The sequence below is a fragment of the Rhea pennata genome, chromosome 6 (assembly GCF_028389875.1).
Source record: "Rhea pennata isolate bPtePen1 chromosome 6, bPtePen1.pri, whole genome shotgun sequence".
Taxonomy (NCBI): Eukaryota; Metazoa; Chordata; class Aves; order Rheiformes; family Rheidae; genus Rhea; species Rhea pennata.
In genome coordinates this window covers 13926053-13940472 of record NC_084668.1, presented here as the reverse complement: position 1 = coordinate 13940472, position 14420 = coordinate 13926053, and the positions used below count along the sequence as shown (strand labels likewise).

The 14420-nt window shown below is 40.2% G+C and overlaps 1 protein-coding gene across 2 annotated transcripts in view; it reads left to right on the top strand.

Moving 5' to 3' along the window:
* Positions 1–11654, top strand: part of RALB (RAS like proto-oncogene B) — a 47229-nt gene extending 35575 nt beyond the window's left edge. For both annotated transcript variants that reach the window (XM_062578584.1, XM_062578583.1), the window contains exons 2-5: positions 3095–3254; positions 4578–4786; positions 7369–7546; positions 9750–11654. In XM_062578584.1, coding sequence (XP_062434568.1) covers positions 3141–3254; positions 4578–4786; positions 7369–7546; positions 9750–9869 — 621 coding nt within the window. In that variant the 5' untranslated portion in view covers positions 3095–3140 and the 3' untranslated portion in view covers positions 9870–11654. The remainder of the gene's footprint in view (positions 1–3094; positions 3255–4577; positions 4787–7368; positions 7547–9749) is intronic.
* The last annotated feature ends 2766 nt before the right edge of the window (positions 11655–14420 follow it).

Here is a 14420-nt window from a genome sequence, read left to right as displayed (position 1 = left end):
TATTTGGCTTTTATTTTCATATGTGGTACTAACAACTTGTAACCAAAGCTAGCTCTGCGGTCTTTTGTTGGTACTGAGGTGGGATGGACAAGGAAGGATTCTAATCTTTTCTGTTTTAATATTCTCTGAGAGTATCTCTGTGGAGAGCTTGTACCGATTCAAATTGGACAGTGTTTTACCTGAAAGGTGGCTTAATATGGTCAGGTAAACATGGTATCTGTATTGACAGGAGGGAGGAAGCTGCTGCATTCTACTTAAGCTGTTGGTAAAATCATCGTATGTTGCAGTCGCATACTGCTTTTTTTTTTTCAATGTAAAATCCAGAGTGTTCTGCATTTCTTGTGCAGTTGATCTGTCTGATGTGGCAACATCATAGGCAATAGCATAAAGTTTGAGTCACAGGAAAAGTGCTAACTTGAAATGCTTGTGTTAGAAAGATCACACAGCAATTACAACAGCCTTAGGATATTTGCTAAAAGAACACTCAAGGGTAAAGAACAGTCACAGTTGCTTTGAAAAGTCACTGAAGATCACTTGCTTCTCCCAAAATGCAGCTTATCTACTACTGCCAAAGCCAGGCTATTCTCCAACAAGGACAAAATGAGTTGCTCTTCAGCTATGTTAGAAGATATTACTGGAAGACAGTAAATCTCCAGATTGTCTCATTGTGTAGTCAGTCTATAGCTTCTGTGCTTCAGGTGTCTACAATACACATCCAAACAACCTCAGTTCTACTTTATCCTTTATCCTATGTAGAGCACATGGACCTTAAATATTTGAAGAAAGTCTCAGCCCTAAGTTTCAGCTTTTGGATGCTGCCTTCTGACTTCTGCTTTTTTTTTTTTTTTTTTTCCTTCCCCTCCCCTGGCGAGGACCTCTCTTCTTCCCCTTTGCCTCTCTGGTGCCCAAGAGTTAAGTTAAGCTTGTGACTCTCTTCTTGTTTGGAACCCCTGACGTAATGGCTGGATTCACTGGTCAGCCTCGCCCAAATGCTTGTGCTGTAGGAGGAGAATCTCTAAAAAGTCAGACTTGCCATATCCTCTTCCTGTAACCTTCGGTCCTGTACTTGAGGAGTGTCCTGGATGAGAGAGATCTGTATAACAAAGTAGAAGGTTACCAAAGGAAAAATACCTGGCTTCACTTACCAGTGTTTATCCTGGAATGAGCACTTAAAGATGATTGACTTGCATTACCGTCCCAAATGTTTGTAACAAATGGGTGTACGTAAAATATTCCACATGGTGAAATGCTGTAATTCAGATACTTAAATACTGTCCTGAGGGAATTTTTTGATGTTTGTCCCTGTGCAGCATGCACTAAACATTCCTTGAATTGCCTGCTGTTCCTGTCGCCGTGCGCAGCTGGGATCTGGATGGCTGGGCCCTTAGTTGTCGTGGCGTGAGGACACAAGTGCCATCATCCTTGCATCTGCATTGTAGCAATCATGTACTTGGAGCTCACGTGTTTTATTTCCCAGTTTGTGAATTTATGACTGATGATGCATCTAGGATGGGGATTTTCTGTGTATCGTGTTACTTGCTTTTGTCCCCAGCCTGCTGTTGCAGAGCTGCTGTTCTGACTAGGGTGAGGGAGCTGATGCTTGTTTATCTCAGCTGCTTTTTCCAGCTACTCTCCCAAAATGCAGTAATACTTTTAAAACATATCTCTAGCACTAAAGTACTTGATTTGCATGACACATAACAGAAAGACTTGTTTAAATAGTAATTGCTTATGGAAACTTACTGTGTAGGGCTTTGCAACATCAGAAGAATGGGAACTGAGTTGCTTGCAGTTGAATGGGAATTCTTGAAAAAAAAAATCAAGGCTTGCAACATCAAAAGACAGGAATGGTGTGAAACAAATGTTCATGCCATGTCATGAGACTTTCCATTAGAAGCTTCTACTTTTTTTTCTGCCAGAACTTACTGTGTATCTCTATTCTTTCCTGTGTAAAGAGGGAGATCAAAAGTCATCTTTCTGCTTACAAGCAGATCTAAGATACTGCTCTGCTTTTAGGTTGAAACTAAGCTGCATCAATACCAAATACTTTCTAAAGGTATGAAATCCTACAACAAGAACTACAGAAACAGTTTTATGATGTGGATGTTGTCTACCATGACTTCAGCAAGGCTTTTGACACTGTCTCCCATAACACTCTCCCACTGTCTCCCTGGGTGAGATCAGGAAGTACAGGTTGGATGAGTGGGCAGTGAGGCAGATTGAGAACTGGCTAAAAGGCAGAGCTCAGAGGGTTGTGATCAGTGGTGCAGAGTCTAATTGGAGGCCTTTGGCTAGTGGAGTCCCCCAGGGGGTCAATACTGGGTCCAGTCTTGTTCAACTTCATCAGTGACCTGGATGAAGTGGCAGAGTGTCTCCTCAGCAAGTTTGCTGATGGTGCAAAACTGGGAGACATGGCTGATGCACCAGAAAGCTGTTCTGCCATTCATAGACCTGGACAGGCTGGAGAGTTGGGCAGAGAGGAACCTCATGAATGTCAAAGGCAAGTGCAGGGTCCTGCACCTGGAGGAGAATAACACCATGCACCAGTACAGGTTGGGGGCTGACCAGCTGGAAAGTAGCTATGCCTGGGAGTTCTCTGAAAGTGACAGAGCACTGGAACTGGAACAAGTTGCCTGGAGAGACTGTGGAGTCTCCTCTGGAGATATTCAAAACCTGCCTGCCTAAGCACTAGATGGACTAGATGATCCCCAGAGGTCCCTTCTAACCTCTGTGATTTGGTTCTGTGATTTGGTTCTGTGATTTGGTTCTGTGATTTGGTTCTGTGATTTGGTTCCCACAAGATGGATTTACAAATAAGAGCAGCTTGTTCTGCTAGTAGCTCCTTTGAGAAGCCTTTGGTGTCTGTATTAGTGGCACTGTTGTTAGAACATGCCATTTCTGCCATTTCTAATACATGATTCTTATGCATATTTTAGACATCAGTGACATGCTTTGCTTCCTGATATGTTGTAATGGCCCACTTCTCAGGGTTTTAATTAGGTCTTTCACCAAAAGTGAGATAGTTTGCCTCATACTACAGTGATGTCATTGGCATTGATGTCATTGGCAGTGACTGTTTGTCTTTTGTTTGCAGATCTGATTGGTTGTTTGACACTTGGGATCTGTGGAGAACAGGAACAATGGCTGCCAGCAAGAGCAAGAACCAGAGTTCTTTGGCCCTCCATAAAGTAATTATGGTTGGCAGTGGAGGTGTAGGCAAGTCTGCACTTACTCTTCAGTTTATGTATGATGAGGTAAGTAGCTTTGGTTCAACTTCTCTAAAGTACAGTGCTACAGCTCACTAGACTTCCCTGGTTTACTAGACTTCCCAAGTTGGAGCAAGGGGGCTAAATGTAAGTAGCAAGGGACCTGATGACCTGATTGGCCAGAGGAGGATGTAGGAATCTGGGAAGGATGCCCTCTGGAAAGGTTTTTGGCCAACAGTGACGCTATTGCTTGTTAGTGAAGAAACACTGTCTTCAAAAGACATGCAGAATATGAATGTGCTTGTCTGAGTGTGTACAGAGGTAGTTACCTGTTGGCATTGAATTTGATTATGTTGCCATTTCTTCTAGGTCACTTAGGGTAGAAGTTACAGGTAAACATTCTGGCTCACTGTGAACCAGATAAAGCAGACAAGCTCATAACATGATTTCTTCAGTATTGATTTGCAAGAGGCTGTATCTGACCATCCAATCTCAAACATAAATGAATGCTTGATCATCTAGTTGAGAAGCTTCTACTTACCTGCAGACAGTCCCATTCATACTACAGTGACACAGATACACAGCCCCTTAAGGTATCTGGGAAGGGTGAGCCGAGCATTGTAACTCTGAATTATCTCAGTATAGGATCAGTTACTTGCTGGAAACTATCTCTTGACTTGAGCTTGGCATAAGAGATTCCTTGACAAGGCCAACTTGAGAGCATGAGTCTTTAGATGTTCCTCTTCTGGCATCAGCCTTAGCAAAGCATAGGTCAGCTTACTCAGACTCATGGTACAGCCTTTTGATGTCCTATGAGACAGAGGAAAGGAGGTGGAAGGGTGAGGAGCCTCCATTGGACCTGAGTTGCCAGCGCAGAAGCTGACCTGGCAGTGACTTTGTGGGTCAGATCAATGTTTAATGCCCTTTAACTATGTCTGCATAACTATGGAGCATTTTTTTCATGATCGACAGTTGAATGCAGTCATGTGCACCTGTTCAAACTTCAGATAATTGTACCTTAGATGCATTCAGAAGTGCTTTATTCTTGAAGTGGGAGATGCAGATAATGATACCAGGTTGCCTATAGCTTACAGCAGATGTACCTTTGTCCCCTAAATTGTGCTGAAATTGCTGAATGTTGTTTCATGTAGCAAGACAATTTCTCTTGACTAGGCAGACTCTTTGATGTAAGAAATGCTTAAGTACTTTCCTTTTTATAGTATAATTAAGTGATGCAACATAGTAGCTGACTGAATTACGGAAAAGCTTTGAGGAATTTAGGTGTCACAGAAGTGAAGAATTGATATAGGAAAATACTGAGTGCCATTTGACAGTAATTCTAAAAACTAATCCTCGTCTTATGCTATTCAGTTTGTAGAAGACTATGAACCTACTAAGGCTGACAGCTACAGAAAGAAAGTAGTTCTGGATGGTGAAGAAGTTCAGATAGACATTCTGGACACGGCAGGACAGGAGGATTATGCAGCCATCAGAGATAACTACTTCCGTAGCGGGGAAGGGTTTCTTCTAGTCTTCTCAATAACAGAGCATGAATCCTTTACAGCAACAGCAGAGTTTCGGTAAGTAGCTTCTTTTCAGGTGTGCGTGTTGAGGGGGTGAAGGAATGTATTTAGTTTGTGTATGACTCTGATAGCTATTCTTAAACCACAGCCGTTTATCTTTTGTCCATTCCCATTTGGTCAATAGAGGTGTCAAGTCTAACAATTCTGTTCTCAAGTAACTGATAACTAAACCAGTTTTCAGGAACTGTTGCTTACTGCTGGAAGCAGGTCCTCTAAGGAAAGGAAGGATTAGCCTCTGCTCTCAGGTATGGCTTGATGCCAAACAAAGGTTGGCAGCTGAGCACTACTATTGTAGGCAGACATACTCCTAGAAAGACACAGGAATAAATGCTTCCATTTTGTTCCCAGGATTAGCTGTTCTGATGTAAAAATCAGCACAAACTGCTTGTGTAATGTAAAAGAAGATCTAGGGGTTCTAATCTATTGCTTTGGTCTCAGTAGAGAATTCACCTAGGCAGGTTCTTCAGGGGAGATATTCTGACCTTCATGTGCTGATAGCTGTTGCCTCTGTGGAGAGGGTAGTTCAGAGATTCCCCAGGACAGCTATGCAACCTAGACTGAAACTTGCCAAAATATAAAGAAAATGTCACGAATCTCTTATCTGTGAGAATAGAAGCTCTTTAATTATCAGTCTGATTTATGCTCACCTTGCTTCAGTGGTGCAAGATACTAATAGCAAATTGCCTTGCTCAGCACTAACACTTATTTCTAGGATTTTTTTTTTAAAGCAGCAGCTAACTTTCCTACACTCTGGGACAGTCTAGTTCTGGATGTTTTAAAATCTTTCCAACAGTGCTAGGAGACTACCGAGCCTCTTATTAAGAGGCATGAATGTGTTTTTATCACATAATGTATCTAACTTTTTGCCAGTTTTTAGAAAGATGACAGTCTTCTAGGGCACATTAGAAGAGCTATCCTGCTTGATTTCTTCTGTTTGAAGGACTTAAAGCAACTAAACAGTCTAACTTCTGGGCTACAGAAGTCAGTGTTCAGACTGTTCCTAATGCAAGATGGAGGAAAAAGGCCATTCAAAAGCAGGAAAAGAATGAGATAGTTTTCTAGAAGTACTCAGCTTGAGTTTTTGCTTGTGTGCTTAAGCAAAATCAAAGCCTTAAGGCTTGGGCTTAACCTTGAGATGAAAAGGGGTGTTTATCTTGGCTTTAGCTTGGTCTCCTGGGTGTTGTTTTTGTTGTTGTTGTTAGACTCGTGTAACTAGGTGAACTGTGTTGGTTCTAGAAGATGCTTACCCTGAAGGTGAGTGAGAAGGACCTAAAATCTTTGAGATGGAGGATCTTAGTCCTTAATAGCTGAGAAGTAAACAAGGAGTGGAATTAAGTAAGTGGTGTGTGTGTTTTTTTTTTTTTTTTAAGTGAAGTTGACATCTACAAATCAGCTCCGTGGAAAACCTTTCTTCCAGGGAAGAGAGACATAGCTATATGAACCATCAACAACTGAGCTAAACTGATTAGTATTGATCCTCTAACTTATAAAATTCTTAAAGTATGAATAAGTTGACTGTCAAACTGTGGGCTGATTTTTAAGCCTTGTCAGCTCTCCTGCTGATGCTGTGCGTTTGGTGTTTGCTTTCAATCCCTCCAAGCTGAAAATGTGTGAAGGTACTGTTGAATGTACCATGATTATCTGCTTCAGTCTTAACACTGTATTGTAGACTCTCTCATGCACTCCATACATTCGTTCTGCTATTTTGTGAATAGAAAGTAAAAGCATCTAAAAAGTGGTGTGGAATCAGTGGGATTTCCCTAGGTAGTAGCACCATGCCTACTTTGGCTCTTGTTCATAAGGAAATGAAAGGCAACCTAAAAGTAAGTGTACACTAGTACAGCTTTCCCAGAATCTTAGATGGACAGCAGCATGTGTCAGACTGGTTTATGCCTGTGTTTCAACTCCAGTAATAGCATAGACTTTGAGACTAGCATGCAGCATGACTATCAGTCTGCTTTTCCAGGTGCTGGCAGGTTCTCTTACAATGACGAAGAGTACCTGATTCCAACTTTTTTTATGGAGGTTTTAGAGAAGGAAGGTTGCTGATCTTCTAGTTTAACACTATTCATTAATTTTTCCCCTTGTTCAAGGGTTAGGTAGCTATTAATATTTTTGCAGACTACTTATGCTTTTTCTCAGCCTACTGCCTTGGCAAAGCTTTCATGCTTCCCAGGCTTATATTGAGGTGGGAATGTAGCTTGGAAACTAAAGACTGTCACTAAGCACTAGCTGAAACTTGGCAAATATGGCACTCATTTCTTTCACATTCAGATGTGAGCTCCTGCTGTGAATTGCTGTTCTACCGTACAACTTTTCTTTATAAAAACCTGGGTAGCAAACATTCCAACTAAATGGTGAAACAACCTTTCTAGAAACCTGAGCCTTGTATTAGTATAAAGCCTATAGCATTAGTATATTAAACTCAATTGTTTAAAAATGTGTGTTCAACTGGGAAATCTTAAATTCTGTTGTAAACACTAGAAGTACGTAAACCACACAATCTACTCTTGATAACCATGGGGTTGTTTTGCTACTGCTAACATGAATATTTTTGTTTTGAATACTTGATGCCTTAGGGAACAGATCCTGCGTGTGAAGGCTGAAGAGGATAAAATCCCTCTATTGGTAGTAGGAAACAAGTCTGACTTGGAAGAGCGCAGACAAGTGCCTGTAGAAGAGGCTAGAAGTAAGGCAGAGGAGTGGGGTGTGCAGTATGTAGAGACCTCTGCTAAAACTAGAGCAAATGTAGATAAGGTAAGACAAAAGACTTGTTTCTGTTGCAGTAACATCTTTAACTTGTTTAGTAGCTGTGTGATTAACTCTTCTGTGTATGTCTGGTGGATGTGTTTTAATAAAAACTGGGACTAAAGCAAGTCTATGCTTGGGCTTCTGAAAGTGTAGATTATCCAAAACAAATTTGCACAATGGATTATAAGAACTTACGCAAATACCTAGCTTGGAGGAGCTAGAGAACCTGCATAAGTTCATACTGTTTGTTTGCTTTAGCTGTTTGTATCTGAACTAGCTTTCCAATAGTACACTGGGTATATAGGTTTAAGGACTGCAGAAGTGTGCAGGAGGACACAAGTGTTATCTTGTTTATAGGCTGTCTTATAATAATAAATAACAAGTATAGAATTTCATAGGCATCTATAGCTTATTTCTGTGGTGTGGCTGATCTTTAAAAACTATTTTTTGCTTTTGCCAAGATTGTGCTGAAGCATAGAAAACACTTCTTGCTATCACCCTGTCCCATTTTGACTTGTTCTTATTGGTCTAGGTCTCTATTCTCAGCATGTTTCTGCTGCTGGTTTCTCGCATAAACCTTGCTTTTGTGGGGGGTGGAGGGGAATTCCTGAAGAAAACGACAAGCTATGACTTCAGTGTTGATTCAGCAGGGAACATTGATAGATTCAGACCTTCCCCCTTGTTCTGCATGTAGTTAGGGTTGTCCTGAAGAAGAGGATATCCTTTGCTTCACCAGCCCACAGAAGATAGTCTGAAACTTTTGCCATTTGGTCCTGTAAGGAGTCCAAAGGTGTGACTTGGTAACCTGTATCTGAATGAAGATTAAATTGTAAAAGACTTTCTCTTTGGACAAAACTTATGCAGCCAGCCAGATTTCACATGTAAAGTTAATGCTCATGAACTGCTGCCTATTTCTCTTAGTCTGTATTAGTTCTTTGGTAGAAGTGCTCTTGGTTCACAGGTTACCTTGTGGAAACTCGTGACTTCCCGTGCTCTGGATAAAACAGCATATAGGAAACTCTGGAGACCTTTTGGCTAAAAAAGACATGACATACTTTAAATTTAGTAAAGAAACATTCTGACTTACGGGGAATCACTGGGAAGTTCAGACTGTCAGATATAAAAATGGAGCGTTATAGTGAAATAAAAATACCTGAACTCAAACTTGCCTGTGAGCTATCTGAGCTATCTAAGCAACCAAAAAGTGTTTAGCCCACTTCAACTAAGCTGGACTAGCTTTTTGATTGGTTAAGATATACAGCTGTATTCCTATTAAGCTGGGATGTCTTAGCATCTGTTTTGAAAGGTGTAGTGTTCCAGACATATTCTCAGTTCTTCTAGGCCTTGTGTGGCAAATCAATTATCCTTGGTATGTTTTGGGGTGTTTTTTCCCTATTAAACCATGTTCACAGCCACTGACAATTGAATGTCAGCAGTGTGGCAGAATAAAAGACTTAAATTGCTTTCTAACATTCAAAACCTTCTTATTTCTGATCAGTAGCAGGATCTTGTTTCAAGGTATCTGAGACCTGTGTGGTCATCCATTTAAAAAAAAAAAAAACTAACTGTAGAGCAACATTAAGTTCTTGCTGTTCTGCAATGCTGAAAAAACATGGTTTCCTAATATCTCTCTATAGTGAAATAGCTGTTGCATTTTACTGGTGATATGTGCCTAGATATCAGATTTGCAGTAGTAAAATCTTCAGATTTTTGGTGAAAATTCATCTGAGTAATCACTTCTCTGTCTTTCCTTATGAAAAGGTATTTTCTGTGCCATGACTTTGTTACTGTAATGGTTCAATCCTGTTACAAAACAAGCACAATGCTAACCAGTGAAGTGTGTGCTCCTAACCTGGACAGAACTGGATTAAATAACTTGCTTAGTTAATATGAGTATATAACTTGCTTAGTTAATATGAATATTTTAGGGACAAATTTCTTGTGAACCCTGAATGATACTGCTTCTTGTTTTCCAACAAGACTGATATTTAGTAAAAGCCTCTTGAAACAGGCTGCTGAATGATTTAGTAGCCAGGTAAGGCTGTGCTGCTACTTTTTACTGTATAAGCATGATGCTGAGTTTGTCACTGGGATGTGTCTAACCATGTCAGTGAATGTCTTGATGTACATCTGCTGTTTAATACAGTGGTCTGTTTATCTACTTTCTACTAGCAGAACTTGTTTAACTTTTCTTTTTTCCCTCCTCCAGGTGTTCTTTGATCTAATGAGAGAAATCAGAGCAAAGAAAATGTCAGAAAACAAAGACAAGAATGGCAAGAAAAGTGGCAAGAACAAGAAAAGCTTTAAAGAAAGATGTTGCTTACTGTGATGCTTGGGAACTGGGAACTGTAAATATCTATAGGTGGCATATAAGATACCACTAAGGATATAGGGCTGGATTCATGGAAGGAAGTCTGTATTGACTCCCTTATCTCTTGCTTTGCATATCACACCTTTGAAATGTGAAAACAGAACTTTGAAACCATTTCTGGTATTCAACAAAACCTATGCCTATTTACATGGAAATGGGCTCTGTCTTCCCAGTGTCTTTCAAGGCTAGATATATACAGAGTCTGAGAACCACAGTAATTCTGCTCGATGATACAAAGTACTTTCATATTAACTTCATAGTATATTTTAATGTTTCTCTGAATGTTGGTTTTTTCCTCTTGAGCCTCTACTGGCCTTAACAAGCACAGCTGTTCAGGTTCAAACAGTTTTCACTGTCTTTGTTCTTTGCAAACTGCGGAAAAGTTAGATGACATCTGGTAAGGGTTGGAGTCTCCATCTTCTGTTGTTGGTCACTGGTATGTCTTAGATCTACTGCTCTTCTCCCCATCCTCCATTTAATAAATAGCAACTGACACTTGAGAAGCAACTCAAAATGCAAGTTAACTTTCTTCCTGTTCAGTTGAGTCAATACAGCATTCATGAATCAAGCCTATGGACTCAATTCAGAATTAATTAGGTAATGCAGCAATTGGTATTTTAGTACTGGCTTGGTGCATTCCCTGTTTTCTCATCCTTAAATTAGTGTGGTGTGGGGTGAGAAAATGACCGCAAGACCTTCTGCGAAAGGAATCATATTGTCACCATCTCCTTGAAATGCTGCCCTGGATTTCTTCCACATATTGTGGCTAGATTCAGTTAAACTCATTCTACATCAATCATCATTCTCCTGCCTGGTGCTGGACTAGTGAAGATGGAGGTGGTGTTTTCATCTGTTTTTTTTTATTGCAACACTTGTGATCATGGTGGAGAAATGGGAACTTCTGCATCTCTCTTGCTGAATGTGAATGCTTTGAGGAAGATGGGTCACATCATGCAATCATGATTTGGAATTAATGAGGCATATATGCTACCTCTAAATGATCAGTTGGCTAGCGAGTTGCACGGTGTCAAAAAGCAAATGAAGTTGAGCAGTTGCCACATCTGTTACTTACTGTAAACTATGTATGTATTGTTTCTATGCACAGCAACCTAGCACGTGGAGACATATGTTGAGTTCTGCTGTTGGTTATACTATGGTGGTCACCTTTTAATCAACAAAACCAGCCTCAAAATGGAAGAAGTCAGTATTTAGCACATTATCTTGTCAGCTTACTGAAAGGTATCCTGATACAGTTTAAGTGCAGTTACCAAAAGCCTCTGTTTCTATTGCAGAAAGTAACTCTCTCTCCTGATTGAAGTCTCTCAGTGAATTACAGACTTCTATTTTGAAGAAATAGACAGTTCCAGAAAGTAGTAACTGTACCTGCTTGTTACCAAATGCTTAAAATGCAGTTACCTGGAAAAAAAATACATGGTGTAAGGAAGCACACTGCAGCACTAGGTTAACAAATACTGTTCCTTCTTGAGGTGAAGGAGTAGCAAATACTGTTCAGTACTTAGTATTGCAACTTGACTTGAGAAGCATTTTTAACATGTACTAGATTGCTCTTGTGCATTCTGCCTCTGAACTTTAAAAAGAGTAAGATGTGTTAGAGGTTAGAACCTCAGATCTGAGGTTTTGCAGGGACTTATCACAAACTCATTGTCTTCCATAACTAGATCTCCTTGTCAGGCAACTCTTTGGATTGGGGAAACTACTAAATAAAAGGTGCTGTAATCTTCATTCTTGTCAAGTTCAATTCCTTCATTGTTAATGTTACCTTGTATGCCCAGAAAGCATCATAAACCAATTCTGGAAATATCTTGTTTCAAGATAACTAGAATGGCATTACAAAACCAGCCAGTATTAAAGCAGAGGCTAGGAGCCTGCTGGCTTACAGAACTTCTCACTTGAGACTGTATATATAAATGATACAGTTTAAACACTTAACAGAGGCACTTGGAGCTGTAATGCTTCAAGCAAAACTTCCTCTTGAACTTCCATGGATGAAGTCTGTTTGAGTGCATGTTGTGCATACAGCAAATGAATGTCTACTTCTGGAAGAAGGCAGCTTGCTTTAGGTCTCAACTAAAATCCAATTTAAGGTTAAATCTTTGTTTAACCTTAAAGATAAAACAGTTCAGTTCATCACAACCTTAAGTAGCTCAAGCTTCTCTGAAGCAGAGGGTAAAACATATCTAATTGAATAAGCTTTTTTGCCACAAACAAATGAACTCTGCAAAGCTCGCAAAGCAGTGCAGAGCTGTATGAGTTTGAATCTTATGTGCTTTTTATCTTTGGTTGTCTGTTTGGTTGCTTTTTTTTTTAGCCATAAAGTACCTGACAGCATTTGATAGGACATGAAGCTATTTTTGGAGCAGTCAGTCTCCCATTGGTGGTGTTACAACCTGTGTGCTGTTCTCACTCAGGTTATTTTTCAGCAGATAACAGCTGCACCACTGAGGTGGGCTTGCTTGGAAGAAGGTGTTTGCTATTGCATTACTTGATACTGCTTCTCTGTAGTGTTCTGTGCTTGCCAACTTTTTCCAGAAGTACTAAGCCTAGAAATTAAATATAGCAGCTTCCCAGTGTTCATCTTTGGTACTTGTGATAAATAGAACTTTAACTTTCCAGTGATATTTGAAAAGATGATAAAGCAGCTACCTTGACTACTTTATAAGTGGGCAACCAGCTTCCGCACTTGCGCCAGGAAGGTAATGAAACTGCTTTCCTAGACTGGAATAGTGCTGCTTCTACCTCACATGAAGTGTCTCAATGCCTGTTCATGTCCTTCTGCATAGGGACAGTGGCATTTGAGGATCCTTGAATGATCTCCAGGCTTGCTTGATTGGACATCAGTATCGAGTTGGTTGACTGGCATAAAAAGAATTGGAAGAGAAATGCTTCCTTCTGAATTTGGGTTTCTGTGACCACTGTAAAGGGAGCTTTAGCTGCTAATGTAAATGACTGCTTGCAGCTCAATGAGTGCTTGCAGCTCAGGTGCATAAAGCAAGGAGAGCTTTGGCAAGTGTATTGCTGCCTAGTAGCCATGCTGTGTAGCTGAGAGAATTACAGGCTGTGTGAAGCTGATATATTCTAGCAGCCTTTGCATGTTAGATAATTAAAGACCAAATCAGTATAATCTAGTCTCAGATTTTCTCCCTGGAGCATGGCTATAGGTAAGTAACTAATATTTGAAGCTGGAGGTCATGCAACACTTGACTATGCACTTGCACTTAAGTGTTCAAGTAATATTCTTGCATAATGGCTTTGTATTAAAAAGTCAGGGAACTGTTTCCTGCAGGAAAAGTGTAGTCTTCTGTATTTGGCTTAGTTGTGGGTATTTCATAAGTGCTCTAGCAGACAGGTATGCATGAGACAAGCCACTCTCATAACAGAGGCTATGTCTTATATGAAGTTATACATTAAAAGTAGGTTATATTCCAGGAGTGTGAAGCCAGTTGCCCTCTTCCAGAGAGGGTGAGAACTTTCCAGATGAGTGTTCAGCTGAAGCATAAAGGGAATCTTCAACTCTCTGTGCTATGGGTATTCTGTAGAGAGTAACACCTTCCTTTATTGTAACTTCTGGGCAAAACTTTGGTTTAATGAAGAGAGAGCAAGATGCTTCTGGGCATCAATAGCCTTCCGAAGTTCCAGCTGTATACTATTAGGCTAATATGTTTTAGAGTATTTCGAGTCTAAGGCACAAAAGGGCAATCTGCAGTGTAGTGGGGGGGGGGGGCAAGGTAACTAGATGTGCAGTATGATTTTAAAACTTTCCTGAGTGTTAATCCAGTGCTAGGATCTGACAGGTCTGTCAGTTCTTCCTCAAAAGGAGAATACTGTTTATCAATGCAACTCACTCTAGAGCTGGTGTGGACAGAAGCTTTCTTTTATTGCTCTAAGCATATGTTGCTATGTTCACCTCCTGTTGACTTTATTTGGGGGAAGGAAGAGGGACAAAAAAAAAAGCTATGATTTTCACTGTAATCTACACACTTCATGGGGATGGCAGGTGCGCCTCCTGGGAGGGGAAGGTGTTATCTCTAACACCAGGAAAGAGATTTAGCATAGAGGAAGTGATTGTGATGGCAAGATTTAATAAACCTGCCTCTAAACCATTTATAGTATACTATACAATGTAAATTCTTTTTTTTCCTTACGTAGCTTTGGAGCTCTGTCTTGAACTTGCACAGATGTTTTTAAAGTGTATAAAAGTGGTCACTCTTATCATGCTAATACAATTGATTTGTATTACTATTGATAATAAAAGGCACCATGTTTGCTTGATACTTTGTTTCTTTACAAGCAAGTGCTGAGCCAGCTAGCCAGTGACTTACAGACAGGTTAGATCTGGAAACTGAATCAGGCTTCTAATATGATTATATTACAGACTGTAGAGAGGGGAGGAGGAAGTAACTCAAAGACTCTGGTTTTGGACAAATGGTCTGCATATCAGTTTCTGAACTGAGCTGCTACAATAGTTTGAATCAAACTAGTTCACCTTAA